The sequence below is a fragment of the Maylandia zebra genome, linkage group LG6 (genome assembly GCF_041146795.1).
Source record: "Maylandia zebra isolate NMK-2024a linkage group LG6, Mzebra_GT3a, whole genome shotgun sequence".
In the NCBI taxonomy this organism is placed as follows: Eukaryota; Metazoa; Chordata; class Actinopteri; order Cichliformes; family Cichlidae; genus Maylandia; species Maylandia zebra.
In genome coordinates this window covers 44992128-45014588 of record NC_135172.1, presented here as the reverse complement: position 1 = coordinate 45014588, position 22461 = coordinate 44992128, and the positions used below count along the sequence as shown (strand labels likewise).

Below are 22461 nucleotides of genomic sequence, written 5' to 3'. Positions count from 1 at the left end.
TCACAGACATACGTCTCCCTCATGGTTTGAGCTCCTGTTTCTGGGTTTCAGTGGTTCTTCTTCATGGTCACAAGTCACCGTTTCCCTCCGAGTTGTGCTGAACTGCTTCATAGCATCTGATGGTGCTGGAAGAAACTTTATTGAAATGTTCTTCAGTGACAAACATTTAGATTCGCTCAGGGCCAGGCTGGGTCAGGTACCTTTTAGAAAATAAGAAACCTGTACACGTGAGAACATCAGCTCTTCCAACTACCCGGGTCACACGGTTCATGTTACAGGTGAATGACAGACTTTTCTGAGCAGCAGCACATGTGACTGTCTCCACCGGGTACCTTCTAACTCACCTGGTAACTGGATCCAGTCCACGTGAGTTGTGCTGCCCTGATGTGCTCAGTGAAGCCTGCGCCTCTTCATTATGTGATGTTATCAGAACCACAATAACACGCCTCACACACATTTAACAAATATTTAATTCTCAGATATAAATACATCCAACAAATGCTGACAGATCTTCCACAGGAGCAGCTACAGGTGACGAGTCCCATCATGTTTACACCATGTATTTACAGCTGTGTCCAGCAGGGGGCAGCAAAGGTTCCATGAGGGGACAGTGGAGCTATGATGGGGTATCAGGAGGAACATGGGAGCTTTCAGTGTGGAATCTACAGGTTAAAGGTCGATAGTGATGGTGAGTCACCGTTTCACTCTGCGTGTCGGCTTGAAATTAAATAAAGTTCTGACTTTGAGCCGCATACAAACATTTCATCCACCGTCATTCTCCCTCAGGAGCCTAAAGACCTCGATGGGTCCGTCCCCCTGATACTCCTCCTCACGCTGATCATCAGCCCTCCTCCTGATGATGGGAAGGATGCTGTGGACATTCTCAGTTTGGTGTCTGCAGCTGGTGGATGAATGTTTGTAATTCCAGATGTTTTTGAAAGCTCAGAACCTGAACTTCAAACGTCCGATTCTGCTCGTACAGGGGGGTCACGAGAAGGCATCGGGGCTTCCGATAGGCTGATGCAGAGTCTCAGAGGCTGATACCTGAAAAAGCTTAAACATAAATGGTGTCATACCCTGTTTACAGAGGAGTCGGTGTCAGAGATTAAAGGTCAACTCCTTTGTTTGATAACAGAGCGGCAGCACTGATACCTGGATCATCTGTCAGTGCGTTCCCTCCTGCGGGAAGCCTGAAGTCAGCGAGCAGCACCTGCTCAGCGTCGCAGAGTAAAGGGTTCAGTCTGTGGCTCAGCTCGCAGCTGAAAGCACATTTATATACACATCTGTGAGCGGCCGCCGCCATCCAAACCTGCAGCACGCCACCTGGTCACGTGACGCTCTGCAGCTCAGACTCTGATCCATCAGGCGGGATTCACACCTATCACGTTTTGAACTGGCTTGTGGATCCAAGCTGAACAAGAACAATCAGCTTTGCTTGTCTGTAATTGGCTGTCATCACTAAGAAGGCCACACCCGAACATCAAATGCCTAAGCAACGTGTGAACCCCGCATGACTGGATAACACTCACCTGAGCTCAGAGCGCTTGCGTGCACCTGAAGCTCCGCCCAACTGACTGATCGGAGCACAGCGCTCCGAAACATCCGCATGGGAAGGCTCCATGAAGATCACACCTGCAGCAGGTTTGGATCCCAGCGCACACCTGTGTGTGTGTGTGTGTGTGTGTGTTTCCTGTTATTGCTCCTGATGGGGACCCAGCTGCAGCAGCTTTGTGACCTGCCTCAGTTCAGGTGACCTTCACACCGATGAAGCTTCTGATTGGACGATGGGACAGCAGAAAGAAAACGGTGAGTCAGAGCTGACTGACAGACGGCTGCTGAGACCTGGCCACCTGTCTGACTCTCAACTGGGCTTTACATGTTTGATGTCAGGTAAGTACAGATGACTCACCTGATTGACCAACAGCTAATTTATCTTTTATTAACTTGATCACTGATGGTACCTTTGGCCACACCGCTGCAGAGATGGATCACAGGAACCAGGCGAGGCTCAGAGTGCACGCTGAGGTGACCTGAGCTGGGTCCAAATCAGGAGCACGAACAGGTGCGCAGCTCCGTCTGCAGTCCGAGGCCCCTCCTATTACGGAACCGGCCAAAAATACACCTTTTGTCGTCCGAGAATCATCCTCTTCCTCGCCTCAGACGGAGGACTCATGGGCGGTTTTGGACCGCAGTGCTCCGGCCCGGCTCAGGAAGGGGAAGGTGGTGCCGAGGCAGCCAGACGCTACAGTGAGACCCAGACTGGCCCAGGCGCAGCAGATGGACCAGCCATAACCGTGATCCACGTCAGCCGGCAGGCCGTAGATGAAGGGCGGGTTTCTGGAGAGGTCGTAGGTCACGCTGGCTGCATACGTGCACAGGGAGATGGTGCAGAAGATCCCTGAGAACGAATCAGAGACCAGATCAGACTGACACCTGAACCTGTGCTGGCTGTAATTGGCTGAGACCTGCAGGTGCATTACCAACAGGTAAAATATGAACCCTCTGACTGTCAACACAACCTGGTCTATAAGTGATGACGTATGAATCCTGCCTCCAGGTCCGAACTAGTCTGTGTTTACTAAGGCTGTTGTGTTTTTAACATGTTTTGTATCTTGTTCTATTTAATCTCAATAAACCCCTAAAAACATCCCTGTCGGCCTCTCTCTGTTTTTATCACCACTGTAATTCATTGTTATCAGGATGTCCAAAAAACTCACTGAAAAGCCTTCAGCTGATCCAAAATGCTGCAGCAAGAGTCCTGACAGGGACTAGAAAGAGAGAGCAGATTTCTCCTGTTTTGGCTTCCTGTTAAATCCAGAATTCTCACATACAAGGTCTTAAATAATCAGGCCCCATCTTATCTTAATGACCTTGTAGTACCATATCACCCTATTAGAGCACTTCGCTCTCGCTCTGCAGGCCTACTTGTTGTTCCTAGAGTATTTAAAAGTAGAATGGGAGGCAGAGCCTTCAGTTTTCAGGCCCCTCTTCTGTGGAACCAGCTTCCAGTTTGGATTCAGGAGACAGACACTATCTCTACTTTCAAGATCAGGCTTCAAACTTTCCTTTTTGCTAAAGCATATAGTTAGGGCTGGACCAGGTGACCCTGAATCCTCCCTTAGTTATGCTGCAATAGACGTAGGCTGCCGGGGATTCCCATGATGCATTGAGTTTTTCCTTTCCAGTCACCTTTCTCACTCACTATGTATTAACACACCTCTCTGCATTGAATCATATCTGTTATTAACCTCTGTGGGAGTTTTTCCTTCCCACTGTTGCCAAAGTGCTTTCTCATAGGGGGTCATATGATTGTTGGGTTTTTCTCTGTATCTATGAAGCGCCTTGAGGCGACTTATGTTGTGATTTGGTGCTATATAAATAAAATTGAATTGAATTGTTCATTTTAAAGCACAGTAATAAAAACCTTCCGATGTAACTACAGCCCAGCACATGCAGCAGTATATTAACCTCACATTGTGGATGGATTATCTCAGTTGTTCTCCTGCCTGAAGTTTGGTCCGTTTACAGCAGTGGTCCCCAACCCCCAGGCCCCGTTTGGTACTGGGGCGCGAGAGTTGAGGCTCGGGTGTGAAATTTATGGTTTTCAGGGTTGCTATCGTTAATTTGGTTTCCCTGGGTCTTTTCCCGTGTTGTAGTCGTGTGTCTTATTTTGAAAGAAATATGTACATGTTACCAAAGCAAACAGAGAGCATAAAGAGAGGTGGATGTTACTCTCAAGGTTGTTGGCACATTTCAGGAGGGCGCAGCTAATAAAGTTAAACAATTACACAGTGAATTCACGTTTATTGTTATTCTTACAAAATACCACAGTTTGTGTCTTTGTCGTTTCATTTTATTTTGTTGTATTTACCCGCCACACCTTAAAGGCCGGTCCATGAAAATAGTGTCGGACATTAAACCGTCTGTGGCACAGAAAGGGTTGGGGACCGCTGTTTCACAGCATCCTGCCATGTGATTGCATTTGTCCCTAACCATCGGGAACCCTCACGTTAACTTTTTTCCACTCGATAAAAGTTAACGTTATGTTATGCTAACATAGCTGTGTTGCTAGCAATCACGTAGCACATCATTATATAGCAGCTAGCCAAACTTCAGTAACCCTACAAACGTCACTGCTGTTTAGTTTTCTGTCTTCATTTATGTTGGAAGTGATAGCAGAGCTGTACGTTTGAATCTGTTTCAGAAATCTCTCAGTCAGAACATGCTATATCATGTTGAGGTGGAAGCTAGCGAGCTAACTTCCTGCTAACTTCTAACTCTGTTAAATTTCATAAATTCTGTTTTCATGGATGTTAAACCTAATTGTTACACCTGGTAAAGCAGCAACGCTGATCATTTTATTAAAGATGAAAGAATTTAGACAGTTTTTAACTCTCAGTGATGCTGCAGTGATCGTTTGACTTTGGGCCCGGAAACGGCTCAAAGAGCAGAGAGGGAGCCTTCCTCAGTGTCAGTGCCTCAGTATTAGAAACAGGAGATACCGTGAGAAACATCCCTGTTAAGGTGAGTCTGTTCACTTTCGGGTAAAGGTAAGCCGTTATTCAGTGTTATTTATTTCAGTGTTTCACTTGTTTCTGAGCTTGTTTTATTCAACTTTAATGTCTCACTGGAGAGCTGTCACCACATCTGCAAATGAATCTTTCACTAACTTTATTCCCTGATGTAGAAACGTGCTGTCCTTCTTTTAACAGCTTACTCCGAATTAAAACAACGCCACCCCTCACCAACTATCTTGGCGTCACTGGTACCGCACTCTCCCGGTCCCCAACAGAACACAGTTCATTACCGTGGCAGACTCCGGCTCCACCTCAGCTCCAGGTAACCACGGTGTGCCCCAGGGTCCTGTGCTCGGACCCCTTTACTGCACCACCTATTCGCCCCTCCTTGGTCAGATCATCTGCCTCCAGGTCTCTGCTTGCTTTTCTATGCTGATGATACAAACCCTCCACCCTGCTCCCCCCACAGTCACTTGTCAATTAGAACATGGACGTAGACCAGCATTTTGTGGGAGAAACGTTTCATCATCATCCTGGTGACTTCTTCAGTCTCAGCTGACTGCAGGTTTCCCCAAGCTTACATTTGCATAATGACTGAAACCAGCCACTCAAGGAACAATGGGCTGGGAGGTCAGTTCCTTAATCTTAATTATGCAAATTCTCATGACTATTGATCAACAACCACTGATCAACCTGATCAAACCTTCAGGTAAGAAGTTATGACCTGCAGTCAATCTGGGTCAGATATAAACCAAGTTTAGTTTATTTTAGTTATGCTGACTTTTTACAGTCAGTTACAATAACTCGTACTGCGTACTAGCTAGCATGACGGAGTGTTTATACAGCTGGGTGGGAGCTTTGATGTTACTGATAGTGAACTTTATTTTATTCATAATGTTAGTTATTAGAGTTTCCAACCGTCCCGTACAAACGGAATTGTCTCGCATTCAGAGAAAATATTACGCGTTTGGTATTGAGCTGAAAAGAAACACAGTTTGTGCCGGACTTCAGCTACAATGAAAAAGACACAAAGCTGGAGTTATTCTGTGTTTGCTGCACAGCTGCCTCTTCTTTTCTCAGTCTCTCCCCTCTCTCTCCTGTTGCTACTTCAATCATGAAACTGATCAATGATCAGCTGATCGGCTTTTCTCTCTTGTTTGTTTATCGCTCACTTTGCGCCAGAAAGAAGAAACCAGCGGATGTCGTGCTAAACAACAGCAGCACGTTTAAGCTTGATCAGCTGTTGTTAGAATTTATTTAATATTACTTTCTAGTATCAGCTGATGTTTGCTGGAGCCACAGCTGTAAAGCTGCTGGTCATGATGTCGGTTTGGATATGTGGTGAGAGGGAAACATGAAGATGAAACCAGGAGATGTCCTTACTGGATCATCAGAGCTGAACAGGTGATGGAGAAACAGGTTTACCTTTTAGGTGACATGGATGAGTTGAAGTTATGAACTGTTTCTGAGAGACAAATAACACCAGGATCCTTTTCTATGTAGCTGACAGCTGGTAAACTTATTCTCATTTAAAATGTCTCACTTTTAATAAATGATGACCTGAATCTTACAACCAAAGTTTTTATTTGATGTAAAATGTATAGAGATCATACATATACCAACAAGACTGTACATCACTGTCACAACAGAGAGAGAGAGAAAGCGAGTTTTGAGATCTGAGAGATTTGTGACGTTTAGCGTGTTTGGAGTGTGTAGTTAATGTGTTGTCTTGTGTAGTTAGTGTGTAGTGTTGTGGATAGTTTTGTGTGTCAGAACAATGAGGCGGCTGCTGTCTCCAGGTAGAAACAGGAGTGATACACCTGCTGCTGTCAGACCTGCAGGCATCAGGCTGTGATGTTTCCTTTATAGTGGACAGAAATATTTGCAGTGGCACAAATAATTTGTGGCACCTTATTGAAGAACAGCTGATTGTTCTGTAAATAGTTTGAAATGGTTATTTAAAAAATCAAGGTAAATAGCTGCAAATAACTTTGTTTGCAAACTTGTGCATATGATTTTAAAATTGACCATTTCTATTTGCATTTAAAGTTATGAAATATGATTCAAGAAAATGTTTGTGGTTGTTACAGTAAAAAACTTTTCTACTCGAATTTGATGTTTTTTGAGTCTGATTTTAGACGTCAAAAGTGGTTAAAATGGCTGATTACACCCTGGACCCCAGAGGGTTAAATATTTTTTTAAAGTAACGGAATAGTTACTTTTCAAGTAATTAATTACTTTTAGAATCTTGTAACTCAGTTACTAACTCAGTTACTTTTTTAAAGAAGTAACTAGCAGTGTTGGTCAAGTTACTTGAAAAAAGTAATCAGTAACTAATTACTGATTACTTCCCCAAAAAAGTAATCCCGTTACTTTACTGATTACTTATTTTCAAAAGTAATTAATTACTTAGTTACTTTTTAAAAACATGATTTACAACCTGAAGAGGTGATAAAGCGATAGATCTTTCAGCCCAATTCTACTTTTTCTACATAATCCATCATACAAAATGTAATCAAATGGAAAAGTCTCTTTTTAAAACTTGTTTTATTAGTTTTAATCTTTTAACTTTATGCATCAAGCAAAAATTTAATTATCTGCAACATTCTCTGACTTGAATAAATTAGTTTAACATTTAAACCTATTTTCTGCACATTCCAGCACATAAAATAAAATATTTTGTGTGTTTACACTCAGTCTTTCAAATAGATGCAAGTAAAACACAGCAGAAAATAAATAAAGTCAAAGACTCAGCGGTCCTGTTGCTCTATTTTCACCTGTAAAGCAGGAGTGGGGCAGGCGGAGGTTTACCCTGGTGCAGGTGTGCCGCGGTCAGTGGAAGAATCCACGAGTTTCTCTGTGAGTTTCCCATTACGTCGTAGCTACTCGGTGCTTGTTGGAAGTTTAGGGGTTTTTTCGCTGTAAAAAGAAGTTTTCTTCCCACGCACAGCGGACACTAATGTTTTTGTCACTTTTTATGGAATCAAACTCAAAGTAAGGTCAGTACTTCCACGCTTTAAACGCTGCACGCTCATACTCTCTCCCACAATCGATATGTGATCCACTGTTGATCTGCACACAGCTGTTGTCACTAACGTCGCACTCGCTTACGTCACTGTCATGAGACATTCTCGCAAAAAATCACGGTTTTAGTAACGCAGTAACGCAGCGTTCCTACGGGAAAGTAACGGTAATCTAATTACCGTTTTTGCAATAGTAATCCCTTACTTTACTCGTTACTTGAAAAAAGTAATCAGATTACAGTAACGCGTTACTGCCCATCTCTGGTAACTAGTAACTATAATTAATTATTTTTTCAAAGTAACTTGGCCAACACAGCTCACCACATGGCTGGATTACTGCAGTGGGTCCTGTTTGGGTTTGGAGAGGCTCCAGTATGCACTGAGCTCTGGGGACACGTCACCCCCACCCTCATCTCCACGGATTCCTGATGATCCTCATTCTCATTTATAAATGCCCGAGTCTGACTTGCTGCACCCTGAGCTTTACTCCATCACTGGAGTCCATCAGTAACCTTGTCAAAACTCACCTCAACAAAACCGTCCACCTCTAGCCTTCTTTTGTTTATTTACAGTCTTTGTAAACATCCTTGGGTTTCGTCACTAAGCAAATGTGAGTCATTACTCAGGGCAGGCAGGTTAATAAGGTTTACCAGTCTGCACTCGTAGGTTTAGAAGTTTATATGGCAGGAGTATGCACACCACACTGAAACGTTACAGTGTGGCGCTGTACACTGCCATGGAAACAAACACATCACCTTTTACTTGAATCTTTCTAAATGATTTCACGTTGATGCTCTGATAGCCGAGCCCACTCAAATCTCTCTGGTGATTTTTTTTGTCGGCACAATTCTATTTATAAAGTGCCAAATCACCACAGCTGCCTGAAGACGCTTTCTATGGTCAGATGAAGACAGTACTCGCTGTGAACCTCAGCTGCGACCAGCAGGGGGAGACACTGGGCTGCTGCACAGAGCAGGTGAGTTACCTGCCATGAGGAAGAGCAGCCCAGAGACGTGCTGCGTCAGGCTCTCCTCCCAGAAGAAGCCCACCGACGCCACAATGCTCCCGCACAGCAGGACGGCCGCCGCCATGCCCAGGAAGCCTGCCGTGATGCGCCGCAGGTCTGTGGACGCACACACACGCACGCACGCACACAGTGATCAGTGCAGGAAATGAAGGAACACAAAACATTGCCGTGGTAACCACTCCTTGGTACTGTTACATAAAACTGATGGTGTGTTTCCGTGGCAACAGTGACTGGCAGTGAGGTTGGCGGCGAGAACACAAGCCAATTACAGGAAGAGTTCAAAGATGGAGAGTGATCTATAATCTATAATCAGGGACGTGAGCAGTGAACAGGGCGCTGACGCGCTCGGTGATGTCACAGAGGTAAAATCCTGTGATGTGATTGGTGCTGAGGCAACTCCAAGCACACAGAGCGTTGGTGTAAAGAGAGCCGAGCGTCCAATCATAGCAACCTCGCTGAGCGGTCGTGTGACGCAGCGTCCAAGGTCGCAAGCATGTGCCCGGCAGGAAGCGGAGGATCACTTCTTCTTCTTCTTCTGTGAGACTGAAACACACACAGCTGACTGCTCTTAGGGTCACCTGCACAGGTGTGAAAACACCCACAGTCTGAGAAACACCGACTGACCCTGAACGCCACACTGAGGGAACACACACAGACACACACACACACACACACACACAGACACACACACACAGACACACACACACACACAGACACACACACACACACACACAGACACACAGACACACACACACACACACACATACAGACACACACACAGACTGAAGCTTGTCACACAGACGCTCCGTGTGGAGACGCGACTAAGACTCTGATGTGGTCATATAATCATTGTTAGTGATTACTGCTGTGTGTGTGTGTGTGTGTGTGTGTGTGTGTGTGTGTGTGTGTGTGTACTCACGCAGCAGGTGCCACTCGTCCTGCTGGATGGTCCTGGTCAGGTTCAAGGGGATGTTCCTCAGTCTGATTGGCTGAGAAAAGTGATACTTGACGGCGGTGCAGCGATCTGCAATGCCTGCAAAGTCACACAGGTGAGACACCTTTAAGATTCACGTACTGATGTACCTGAGCTGATAGCATCACCACACCTGCTGTTTCCAGACTAGAGCTGGGCGATAGAACGATAACGATATGTATCGCGATATAACTTTTACTCGATAGAGAAATTAAGCTATCGCGATAGACCTCGCCGCTCTTGTCCTCAAAAAAAAAAAAAAAAAAAGGTCAGCCAATCCAAATTAAGTAGCGCAGAGCCGAACCAATCACAGCCGCAGCGTCACGTCGCGTGACCTGTTACGTACAGCACAAGTGCCAAGCCGCACGTGTGTTTGTTTGGGAAGCAGCCAGCGGGTAATGGAGGAAATGAGTGTGCCGACTAGAAAAATCAACCGAGCGTGACCGAAGAGAAAACAGATGATGGTTCCAATGCCGGAGAGATTGTCGAACGGAAGAGCCATAGAAGCTCCGTAGTGTGAAGGTATTTCGGCTATTTCAAGTCTGACAAAAAACAGAGTAGCGTGCACTGTAAATTGTGCCGAAAGCAAGTCTGGAAATACAATAAACTGGTGCACGCGTCACACTGTGCGCCACGTTATTGTTTCGGTGAAATGAATTTCTACAATACTGTTAATTCTACTCTCTGCAGTGTTTAAATGCTTACATATACACACAGTTACTGTCCCTCCACACATACGACTCGGTTCTGCTTCTATGCCCCAGCTTTGTTTACTTTTTCCCACCGAGGCTTCTAGACTTCTGATTGGCCAACATTTCTGCACGGTTAGGAATCTAGCGCCACCTGCTGCTTTGGCATGTTCATAGCAGCGTTTTCCTTCATTTCTGCCTTTATGTGTGGACGGGATTATTTTTTAAAACGAAAACGGAAAATCTCCGTTTTCAAAAATACCCGTGTACGTGTGGACGTAGCCTCAGTCTCTGACTGGAAGCGCTAATTCGTCATTCGGCTTTTGTCAGACTAAAGTAACTGTTAAAACTGTTTGAAAAGCTCAGCTATACAACAAGGAGAGATCGAGAATTTCCTTTTAGTTCTCAGTTTATTTGATATTGACAAAAGTTAGTCAGTTTTGTCTGTTCTTCTGTAAAACAAACTAAGATTTATTTTTAGAATTAATATTTTGTTTCTAAGTGGAATTGACAATTTAGTCTGTTTCATTTGCCCTATTTTGAAACTTAAACGCTTTAGTGGCTGCCTTTTGTGTCGTTTGCAATATTTGCCTTTATTTATCTGAAAAAGTCTCATGTTCCTTAAGTACATCTACCCTGTTGAACTTATTATGGGAAATAAATATTTAAATAAAAACAAGCTGCTGATTATTTCACATTTTACTTGTGAGCAACGGCACATTTAAATCTTACAAATATAGTTATTTGGCTTATATCGTGATAGATATCGTTATCGCCTGAAATGAAAAAAACATATCGTGATATGAAAAAATCTCATATCGCCCAGCTCTATTCCAGACCCAAGCTGACAAAACGTAGCAAACCCACATTAAACATCCTCTCAGGTTACATGAGGGCGGGACTTCTATACATGCCAGACATCATCAGCATGGCGTCACATGATCGGTGTGTGTACATCCACAACTACACAACATGCACAACATCCTCCAACTGGGCCAACCAGGACTAACTAGGACTAACACTAACCAGGAGCAGGACAGCCGAGGACCAGAACTAACCAAACTGACCACGATAAGGACTAACAGGGACTAACCAGAACTCACTAGGATAAGGACTAGCCTGGCCCAGGACTAAGATCCGTGTGGACCCTGTGATGTGTGCCAGCTCTGAGCCGAGATGAACTCGATCCAGACATGACTGCAGTGCTTTGAGGTGACAGTTGTGATTTGGTGCTTTATAAATAAAGCTGAATTGAATTGGTTAGAGCAAACGGATGCCGACGCCATATAAACAGGAAGTACTGCTGCTTTTTGCTGGCCCTCCTCGCAGGTATCAATCGATCTAATTGGATCTGAGCTCCAGCCTAATGCAGTGTAATGATATGTAACATAATGTCGGCTGATGCAATTTGGAGTGCTCTGATCTGATGTGCGGTCCAGCTCCTCGCCGCTCGCCATCGCTGTGACCTCCAGCTCTCAGCTCGGCAGCCAGCCAGACTGCAGACACACACTCTGCAGAAACCGGGCCGGCGGCGTCCAAGCTCCTCTTGGGTCAGCACAAAAACGCAGCCCTACAAGTCCCACGATGCACCTCTCTCTGAACCTCACAGTTACTGCGGGGTTCAAGAGGGCGTAGCCTCACACTAATGGTGACCATGTGATTTATGCTACTACCTGCTGTGATGTCATCCAGTGTTAAACAACACCGGATCATCCGTGTGTGTGTGTGTGTGTGTGTGTGTGTGTGTGTGTGTGTGTGTGAGAGAGGGAGCAGGACGGTTACGTTTCTTCAATCATCCATCGGTAACTGATAGAACCATGTTTATGTATGACGTCATTATTGATCATGCGTGTGGTGAAACCATGAGGATTAAAAGACTTCAACGAACCTGCGAGTCTGCGTTGAGATACAGTGTGTGTGTGTGTGTGAGTGTGTGTGTGTGTGAGTGTGTGTGTGTGTGAGTGTGTGTGTGTGTGTGTGAGTGTGTGTGTGTGTGTGTGTGTGTGTGTGTGTGTGTGAGAGTGTGTGTGTGTGTGTGTGTGTGTGTGTGTGAGTGTGTGTGTGTGTGAGTGTGTGTGTGTATTTCTGTTCAGCTCCATGAAATCACTAACAATGTGCTCCTGTCACGCATTAACCTGCACACACACGCTGCCGTGTATATAAACACACACACTGAACATGTGTGTGTTTCTGCAGTCTGAACCCAGTCGATGAGTTAGCGTGTGTTAACCTGCACCGTTATTCTGCAGTGTGTGTGTGTGTGTTTCTGACCCCGGTCGATGAGCTTGTCGATGTCCGGGTCCAGCCCCTTGAAGTAGCACTTCCTCCACAGGCCGGAGTGGGTGGAGAACAGCGGCCTGCCGCACTCCGTCTCCAGGATGCCCATCCCCAGGATGGCCCGCCAGTTCTCCAGCAGCTCCTCCTCCCTGCTGCCCACATGCACGGGCTTCATGAGCGCCACGTCCCGGTGCCGGGGCCCGCTGTCCACCAGCGGTAGGTGGTAGATGGGCATCTCGCGGTTCTTCTGGTCGTTGGAGTCGGAGCCGTGCCGGTCGCAGTTCTCCTTGTGCCTGCGCGTGTCCGTCTCGTACCAGTGGTCGGTGGAGATGGCGGTGACGAGCAGCAGCAGCGACAGCACGCTGAGCGCGAGGCTCACCGCGGACACCGTCACCGTAGCCGGTCGGGCTCGCTCCATGGCCGGGACATGGACCGGGCTGGTCCCGGAGCCCCTGTCCGCTCGATTCCCGCCGCTGTTCCCGTTACTGGGCATCTTCTGCTGCCATCCTCCAGATCAGCCGTTCCCCGTTTGCCCTCGAGAGCGCGTTGTCATGCCGACTGACCGTCAGAGATGCGTCAAGGTGGAGGCAGGTAACCCCCTCAGAACCGGAAGTCCCCGGAGAGCGCCTTCAGAATAAAACGTTTGTCTCCGCAGGAGGAGGACAATAATAATAATGACGATGAAAATGTTGAAAATAATAATAACAACAACCAGGCTAAAATGTTAAACAGCGGAAAGCTTTGTCTGAGACGGTCAGCTGCTGCAACATGCAGAAATATTCAAAGTGACAATATAAATAAAATATACGAAGGGGATAAATAGAATAAATAGGAATAAAAATAAAAATAAAAATACAAGATTCATCTGTCCGTGATGCTGCTTCAGCGTGCAGCGGTTTAGGAGCTAAACGTTCTGCCTTCAAAAGTTCATTTTGCTCGTTTTAACAGAATGAAAACAGCCGATTCTTGTATTTGCTCCTGCACTTTACGCCTATCACTCACGTCAAACTGTCACCAAAACTTTATTTTGAAAGTACAAGCCGGAAACGCTTAGAGTTGCGGGTTTTGTTGTCCTGCAGCTCAGCGCACATGAACGCATGATGAACACATGAAGCTCCTCCCTGATCGACTCGTTTCTGCGGCTTTCAGGTACACCGCTCTTTGCCGCGGAAACGTTGCCATAGAAACAGCATCAGCAGGTTTATGTTTTAGGACGGAGTGAAAACGATCCGAAGCGCAGTACAGAGTTTTACATTGAAATCAGACAGGAAGCATCGTGTGACGTCACGGCAGGGGCCTGACTGCTGAGCTGGGTGCGGACTGATCAGAGGTATTGATCAGGATGTTTCTCCTGAGGCGTTCACTGACCTCAACTCTGTTGCTGGGCTCCATGCTGCGTTCAGAGTCCGCCCACAGCGTCAGACCGCTCTGAAAGGACGAGAGGTCACATGTACCAGAGATACCTTCTGTGAACGGTGCTCGGTGACAGTGGGGAGGAAGAACGACCTCTAAACAGGAAGACATGCCGAGCACGATCAGGGTGGAGAGAGAGATGCAAACAAACTCCAGCAGCTTTGTCCTCTTTTTTTTTTCTTGCAAATATTTTTATTAAAAAAAGAAAACAACACAGTACTTGCACTTACCAAAATACAATTAACCTTTCTTCATTTTCCTAAGTAAATATACTTATATATGAGAAAAACAACAAAACAAAAACACACTCTAAAACAAAGAAGATTATCAGCATACAGAGAGGTCTCCAAAGGTTGATTCTGTTCATCTGAACGTTTTCAGTGGGAGAAACGTTTCGTCATCATCAGGTGACGTCTTCAATCTTATCAACAGGACATTTGCATAATGACTGGGAGGTCCTTAATCTTAATTATGCAAATTCTCATGACCATTGATCAATGGCCATGAGTCCCACTCACAGAGAGTTGGGGAATGGCTGCAATCACATCATTGTAAGATGGTGACAGATGTACCCTTAGGCCCCTCCTCGATTCAGAGATGGTCTTTCCCTTTTCATGTAAATGGCCTTCTTGACTCCGCCCTCAAACCAGTGCTCCTCCCTGTCCAGGATGTGAACATCCTCATCATTGAAAGATGAGGATGTTCAGTGGGCTGGTTTCAGTCTTTGTGCAAATGTCCTGTTTAGAAGATTGAAACCTGCAGACAGCTGAGACTGAAAACGTCACCTGGATGATGATGAAACGTTTCTCCCACAAAATGCTACGTCCAGATGAACAGAATCAACTTTTGGAGATTTACTTACCTGGATATTGAGCATGCATCAAGACTTTTACAGACAGGGTTTTATGGGTAAAGAGGAATAGAGCAAAGCTGGTATAGAAGTCCCCTTACATGATGATAGCTCCAGTTTACACCACGAGGAACCAGAAGATTTTAGCCAGTAGTGACGTTCCTTCGCTTGCCTTTGATTGGGAAGATTTTCTCACAGCTCCTTGTAGAGGAGAACTCCTTCAGGGTTCTCCTCTGGCTTTCTTGTGAGATTTGAGAGCTCCTCATGGTTTTCCACCATCACGCCTGCTGCCAGCTTCATTCATTGATTATTATTCCACCTGTGATTAGAATACACTTTGAGCGCTCCTTGGCTGCAGTGTGTGATGGTGTCTGCTGATGGGCGTGGCTTCATGGTGTGAAAGTCTGCTCTGACGTATTGATTATAAATGTGATTGATCTTTAAGGCCTGGCCTGTCAGACTCCGAGCAAAGGTAACTTTGAATGTCCTGACTCGTCATTATCAGTGGGCCGGGAGGAGAGCTGGCGTGTCTCCTTGGCGACCTGGTGACTGAGACCTCATGGGAAATCTCAGGTGACTGCAGCTCTCGTCCTCACAGAGTCAAAACGTGACGTGATGCAGAAAAAATGAAAACTTGTCCATTAAGGTGATCAATAATTCATCAGCGTCCCTGCTGGGCTCTGCTGTTTCCTGTAACACGACCCCGCCTCTCCCGCCTCCCACTGGAGCCCCCCCACCTTGCTGTGACATCAGTGATTGGCTGTCACTGACTGTATGTAAGAGATGAACGCTGTCGCCATGACATCACTCTCGTCCAAATACTCTCGCCGTATTTGGACGAGAGGGGTCGTGCCCTAACCTTAATCAGAATCAGAAACCTTTATCAAGCCCGGAGGAAATGATGTCATTACAGTTCCTGTTGGAACAGCAACAAAGTACCAATATTAAAGACCACAAAGTAGCACAACGTGTAGCAACGTGTTGTTCTGACTGCAGAAGCTGGAAACAGCAGGTGTGTCGTGGGTACAGCGATGGGCATGTTCAGTGTTCTTCAAGTCACATGTGGCGAGGACACGAGGGGAAGGCTGCTGGTTCAAATCCTGCAGATGTGTAGCTGCTCAGAGGCTCCTGGGCAACAGCTCTCTGACAGAGCGAGAACACTCACTGATCAATACCTGCCATTTCCCACGATCCCCAGCTCCACCCAGCACTCTGTGTGAGTGTGTGGCTCATTAGCATTGTTAGCATCAGTCTTTCCCCCCACCTCCACTGGCCTGCTCCCCGCCATCAAAAGTTATTGATCGAGACGTCTTGAAGCTCCATCAGCTCGTATCGACTGACCGGACGAGCGCTGCCTGCCTCACCTTCAGGGGGGAGGGGGGAGTGTAAGAGTGGAGGGTTTGCTGGGGGATGTCACGTGGGAGGATTATTGTGAGCAGAAGTTTAATTAACACTCAGGTGGAGCAGCGGTGGCGGTGATTCACTCTCTGAGGTGTGAATGTCATCGCTGAGGGGAAGTGCTGAAGCTGCGGCATGATGGAGGTCACGGGGAGGGGGTGTGATCGATCGGTATCAGCCCGTCCTCCGTCAGGTCCTCAGATCCTGCAGTTCACTGTCACCTTCCACCCTGCAAACTGACAAAACCATGAGCAGAGAGGAGAGCCTGACTTCCTGCTTTTCTGTCACAATAAAAGTCTGTATTGATCGTCTTCATTCAAAGTCAGTGTTTCAGTAGTTAATCCATACATCCAGTTCATGGTTGTGGGGTAGGGACAGCACCCTGCTCGCGCTGTCATCAGAGGTGGGAAGTAACCAGGTACAAATACTTTGTTACTGTACTTAAGTAGAATTTTCAGACATCTGCACTTGAGTAGTTTTTTGTTTTTCTGACAGCATCTCTGACTTTCACTCCTTATGTTTGTAAACAAATATCTGAACTTCCTCCTCCTGACGTTTTCAAAACCAGCTCATTACTTTTGGTTTAACATGTTTGAGGGGAATTCAATTTTAATTTTATTTATACAGCACCAAATCACAACACTTGCCTCAAGGTAGACCTAAACCCCCCTATGAGCACCACTTTGGTGACAGTGGGAAGGAAAAACTCCTTTTTAACAGGAAGAAACCTCCAGCAGAACCAGGCTCAGGGAGGGGCGGGGCCATCTGCTGCAACCGGTTGTTGTAATAATATTTACATTTTGTGTTATAAACCTAATGTTTAATAATCCACATTTCACTGTTTTACTCTTTGGTTCAGATGTAGATACTGTATTGTTCTTTCTTTGTGATTGTTTATGTTTAAGTTGTTTGTTGCTGGTTTTTAGTTTGTTCTTTGTCTGTTTGGGAGCTGACACAGTCTCTATGGAGATGGGTTTTTGGGGGGTAGCAGGAGGAGAGAAGCTGCAGAGAGGCGTGTAAGACTGCAACTCTGCTTCCTGGTCCCAACTCTGGATAGTCATATTTTGGGGGGTTTAATAAATTTGTCCATGTTTCTAGAAATGAGAGCTGCTCCATCCAAAGTGGGATGGATGCCGTCTCTCCTAACAAGACCAGGTTTCCTCCAGAAGGTTTGCCAATTATCTATGAAGCCCACATCGTTTCTGGGACACCACTCAGACAGCCAGCAGTTTAAGAAGTCTGTCTGTCCTGGTCATTGTGTCCTTGGGCAAGACACTTCACCTACCGCCTACTGGTGATGGCCAGAGGGGCCGATGGCGCGATATGGCAGCCTCGCTTCTGTCAGTCTGCCCCAGGGCAGCTGTTGGGTCTGTGCTTCCACAGGCCCCGCTGGTTTAGAAACGTATTCTCGTTAATGACAAGCAAGGAAACAAGACAATCAGCGATCGATCTATCGCCCCGGTCAGTGTCTCAGAAAGCCGTCTGAATCCAACAGTGGACCCCGGCTTAGGCCTCCGCTTGCCGCCTTTTATTGAAAACAGTTACAGTACACACAAGCAACCACCATTGTAAAAAACCCCTATGGGGGGTATGTGCGTGCACGTATAAGCACGTGTATGCCTGTGCAATAATGTGTATGTGTGTGTGACTTCCTGCTGATCACAGAAGGGTCATCTCCCCTCCTCCAGTATATGGCTCAACTTTAATGGTTCACCATATGCAAGCATAGGCGAGCCCCCAAATGGCCAGGAGTGACCATTCCTCAGAAGATAAAAACGCCACACATGGAACGTGCCTGCAGTTAAACAGCTACAGCTAATCACTTCCGCCAGCATCATAGATGTGTAGGGGAGGAACAGAAGAACGTCTAACTGTGCAGTTTAAGGCACGGTTTACAAATTTAAGTAACACAATGACAACATTTAACAATTTGACTCCAACAGCAGCTGTGGCTACACCTGTAGCTGCCTCCAATTATTATCATTATTCGGCTAAACATGTCACTCCTGGTGTGATTGGGGAGGGACCAGAGAAAACTACAGAGTCCCACATTGTTTTGGCAAAGTTGCACACCGATTCGATATTGATTTTAGTGACCTCTGATTGGCATAAACGGGTGTCATTACTGGAGAGCAGGCGACACTGAGGGAAATTTAAAACTGCTGGCTAAAGGTAAAAGTAAATTCAGTAAAATCATAATTCACGTCGGCAATCGTTGTCATGGTGATGCTGGGTGGGCGGGCACAGTGGACACTGAGTTTGTGAATGCGATCACTTGAGAACGAGGTGATGCAGGAGCTTCACATTGATACCACAGGCGTGTCTACTGGGGGGTGGAGGTGGGGGTGCACTGGCTGCCACCAGCATTTTTTTATTCTGGCTCAACACCGGAGAGAGTGCAGATGTTCATAAGATGTGGTCTCTTCATCTAGCTAGCACTACAGAAGAGGAGCGAAGATGAAGGCAGCAACGCTCTTTGAGCATCAGGTCATTTCAAACATCAGCAAACACACAAACTGTTGTCTCACAGTGTGTAGCTGCTAAAGGTGCAGCTGCTGTATTTCACAGAGAGAGAAAAGACAGAGCTAACGTAGTTTGCTGCACTGATGGGTTTGAAGTAAAGAACAGTGTGACTGCTGCACAGTGGTTTCATGCTCACAGTTAACTTACATCAAGCAGAGACTCATTCACTGAACTTCACCTTCAGTGCTGTCAGTGTGGAGGATGAAATCAGCTCAGGAAACATTGCTCACATCTGGCTGGATCCAGGTGTGCACGTCCACAGAGACGCTACCTTTCCCTCTTACTTCAGTAAAGAAGTTGAATCAGTACTTCAACTTTTACTGCAGTATTTTCAACACTAGTAAGTGTACTTGTACTGCAGTACAGAATAGCTGTACTTTTCCCACATCCAGCTGTCACATGGTGAGGAGGAGTCTACAGGTGAGCAGCCTATCGGCAGGCCAGCAGATGATGTCATTAGTCAATGTGGTGCTTTGTGCTGAAAACATCATTGTAATTGTTACATCAATGCTCTCTGTCTTCTCTTCAGTGCTGCTAATGACATTAATACTGCTCTGTTGGAAGTGTTTCCCTGTTTAAAGGGAGTTCTTCCTTCTCACGGTCACTGAGTCCTGCTCTCCGTCCAGCTGGTTGGTTTTCTGTCTGTATGTGGAGTCGTCACAGCACTGTGAGGACATTTTTGCTTTTGAATATTAGCTTTCTGTCTCTTTGCTGTTTCACGCTGCCTTACTCTGTGTTACTGTGGTTTTTGACTTCCTGTGAGTCTTTGTTTTTTGTGTGCAGTGTGCAGGGACACCGCGATGCCTTGGCTGAGCTGTTGTTGTTCCTCGGATGCGTTCGGAGAGAGAGGAGCGTCCTCCACTCACAGCGGCGCGTCCATTTTAATGAGACGTTACATAAAGTCTCCATCTTTATTCTGATCAGCTGGAGGAAGACTGCGAGGCTTTAATGAGGCAGGAGCGCTCTTTGTTCTCCATCATGAACATGTTTCAGCGTGCGCAGAAAAACAGAAACCCGTACGCCGTCTGCATGCTGAGCAGCTGTCGATGCTGTCGGGCCTGAACCTGAACGGCCAGCAGTGACATCAGTGCAGCCACTGTATTTCACTGAATTCAGTCTGCGGGTTCAGGCGGACGAATCCGGGCCTTTGTGTTGGTATCGGACCTGCAGACCGAGCCAGTCGGTCGGTCTGCTCATGCTCAGTAAGTGCCGTAATTAGCCAGTCTGAGCAGGTGCGCTCTCTTTGAAGGTGCGTCTTCTTTTATCTGAGCTTATCAGGTGATGCAGGGTCCGAAGGGGCTGGACCAGCCAGAATCATGATCCCTGACTGAAGACACACACAACAGACACACACACACAACAGACACACACACAAATGTCCAAATGATGTCAAAATATAAATGATGCCTCTGTAACGGGGGAAGGGGGAGTACTCGAGTACTTTTGTAAATTCATGTTCGTTTCCATAATCTAAACTTTGCTCTTCATTTAAACCTTCGTTGTTCTGCAGAACGAACACCTGCTCACACCGCGCCGCTGCAGACGCAGGCTCAACCTGACGTGCTGCCATTTTCTTTATGGATGAATACTCTGAACGCCCCCGCTCCTGACGCCGTTTCGATGAAGACGAGCGAAGCTCAGTTTGGTGTCAAAGAGCTAATCGCTCAAATATCACTCAGATCAGCTGCTGCGGGTCAATGGGACGCACGCTCAGCCTGCGGGCACCGGAGCCCGGCCCACGCTTCCTCAGGTGATGCTTGTTGGTCATGTGACCATGAGGAGCCTGTTAGTTACAGCTCATCAGCGTCTTTGACCTCAGCTCAGTAACGAGACTCCATCTCCATCCTCAGCTGTCCCTGTTGCCGTGACAACACCCACGCGCCTTCATGTTCTCCTCATTAAGATCGGTTTGTTCTCCCGCTTTAATGAGGCCGGCTGAAACCGGTGCTCGGCTGTCGGCCTCATTAAACCTCAGCGGCGGGCCTCGGGGTGACCTGAGGCACCTCCACCCCCGTGCCGCTGCCTGCCATGATGCTGCCTCCTCCCCACCACCTCCACATAGAGCAAGGAGCCGAGTTCAGACTCCCTACAGGCAGATAACGATGTAAACCGCTTTAAACTGCAGGGTGACTGCACGCCTCTGGTCAGGAAGGAGGGGGCGGGGCCTTGTCCTCAGCTGCTGAGGCCACAGTCGCGTGAGCAGCAGGAAGTGGGCCTGCGTGCGTGTCCCTTTAATGTGATGAAACTCTGATGAAACGCAGAGAAAATCACGGAGCAGAAAGATTCAACGCAGCGGCGTTTAACCCTTTCACCTTGAGATGCTTGGCTTCATGTTTCTGTTTTTAACGTCTTCGCCCGCTGAAAGAGGTCGTTTCACAAATCTGAAGTTCTTCGGTTCATATGTTCAGGTGTCAGCGCCGCTGTGACCACGAGGCCGTCAGTCAGTGCTTTGGTGCTGCTTTGATTGGAGCGCTAAAGGTTGTTCCAGAGGTCACCGGCGTGTTTCATCACTTTTCAGGGTGACAAAGACGACCACTTTTCCTGATGCATCGTGGGTAACTAAACCTGCACTTTGCTGGTTTAGGTTGTCCGCGGCAAAGAGATGGCAAGCGTAGCGTCACGCTGACGATCCTAGAACTGAAAAATGACCTTTGTTTTAATCTTTGACTTATAAACAGCTGACCAATCAGAGCGAGGCATAGACTCTGGACGCCAGGGGATGAAAACACGTCGAGTGTCTGAACTCTTCGACAGGATGATGAAGATGAGCTCTGATGACACACGAACTGTCTGAGGTGACCTTCAGGTAGATCTTCCTCCGCAGCTGTCGCTTCATGTTTGTCTACCCGAGGCGCTCGGCAACGCCTCCACGCAGCGAGCGTCAGGCACTCCGACAAGCAGCAGCCAATAAAAACACGGCTCTAAACCCACCACAGGTTAGAGCCGAAATGTGGAATCTGGGGTGAGGCCGACCAGACTTTATTTACAAGCAGTGACATCAGGAATTCAACCACATGTAATAAAAGTGCAGGTCTGTAATCCCAAATCTCTGAGCAGCGCTGCGGTGAGGATGAGGAGCAGCTGACTCAGCATCAGCCGACCAATCAGCAGCCTCCGCAGCTGCTGATGAAACCTCGTAAGTGCAGCTCAGCGACTGAAGGAATCATGTGACACTCCCCCCCACACACACCTCCATCACCTGCTTGTACAGGAGCAGGTGGAGGCTGAACACGCTTTAGGCCCAGGATGAAGACGAGGACAAGGAGCAAGCTGAAGCGTTTCAGGAAGTGAGGTCACAGTGGGTCATTTGATCCCGGAGGTGAGCTGTGATGGTGAAGGTACAGATGGAGCCGGTTTGAGTTTAAGGGAGTTTTCTGCAGCGTCTCCTCTGTGAGAGTGTCGACCTCAGCGCTGCCTGAATAATTGATCACGCCGCTCGGGCGGGCGGGGCACTGATGAAAATTTAAAGACTCGCGTTGCTAACGGTGAAAAAGGTGGAGGCAGCGTTTTAAATGGACACTGACATTTCCTCTGAGTGTCCCGGGCTCAGGTCTCGGTCACATTTCTTCTGCTGACCTCTGACCCCCGCCTGCCTCAGAGGGGGCGGGGGGCGGCGGTCATTTGACCTCCATCTTAGACTGCAGACATCAAGGGTTCACGTTTAGATCAATTTCACTCTGTTTCACACAGACACACACAGACACACAGCACAGGTAGGATCTGCCTGCACAGGAGCAGCTTCGAGCGCCGGACAGGCGGCTGCAGCTTCTC

The 22461-nt window shown here is 47.0% G+C and overlaps 1 protein-coding gene across 11 annotated transcripts; it reads right to left on the bottom strand.

Annotated features, from left to right (window-relative positions):
• Positions 1 to 452: 452 nt before the first annotated feature.
• tmem178a (transmembrane protein 178a) lies at positions 453 to 13113 on the bottom strand. 11 transcript variants are annotated; one of them, XR_013099065.1, is made up of 6 exons: positions 12501 to 13112; positions 9487 to 9600; positions 8526 to 8663; positions 1530 to 2398; positions 1153 to 1259; positions 453 to 1053 (listed from the first exon to the last, which is right to left on the bottom strand). XR_013099065.1 is itself a non-coding variant. In XM_076885342.1 (5 exons), the coding sequence occupies exons 1-4, from the start codon at positions 12997 to 12999 to the stop codon at positions 2157 to 2159; spliced, it is 993 nt and encodes a 330-aa protein (XP_076741457.1). In that variant the 5' UTR covers positions 13000 to 13112; the 3' UTR covers positions 453 to 1259; positions 2123 to 2156. The 11 variants fall into 11 exon arrangements, 3 of the variants coding, with proteins under 3 accessions (XP_076741457.1, XP_004574094.1, XP_004574095.1); XR_013099066.1 differs by having other exon boundaries at positions 2123 to 2398; XR_191860.3 differs by having other exon boundaries at positions 453 to 662; positions 760 to 2398.
• Between the last annotated feature and the right edge of the window lie 9348 nt (positions 13114 to 22461).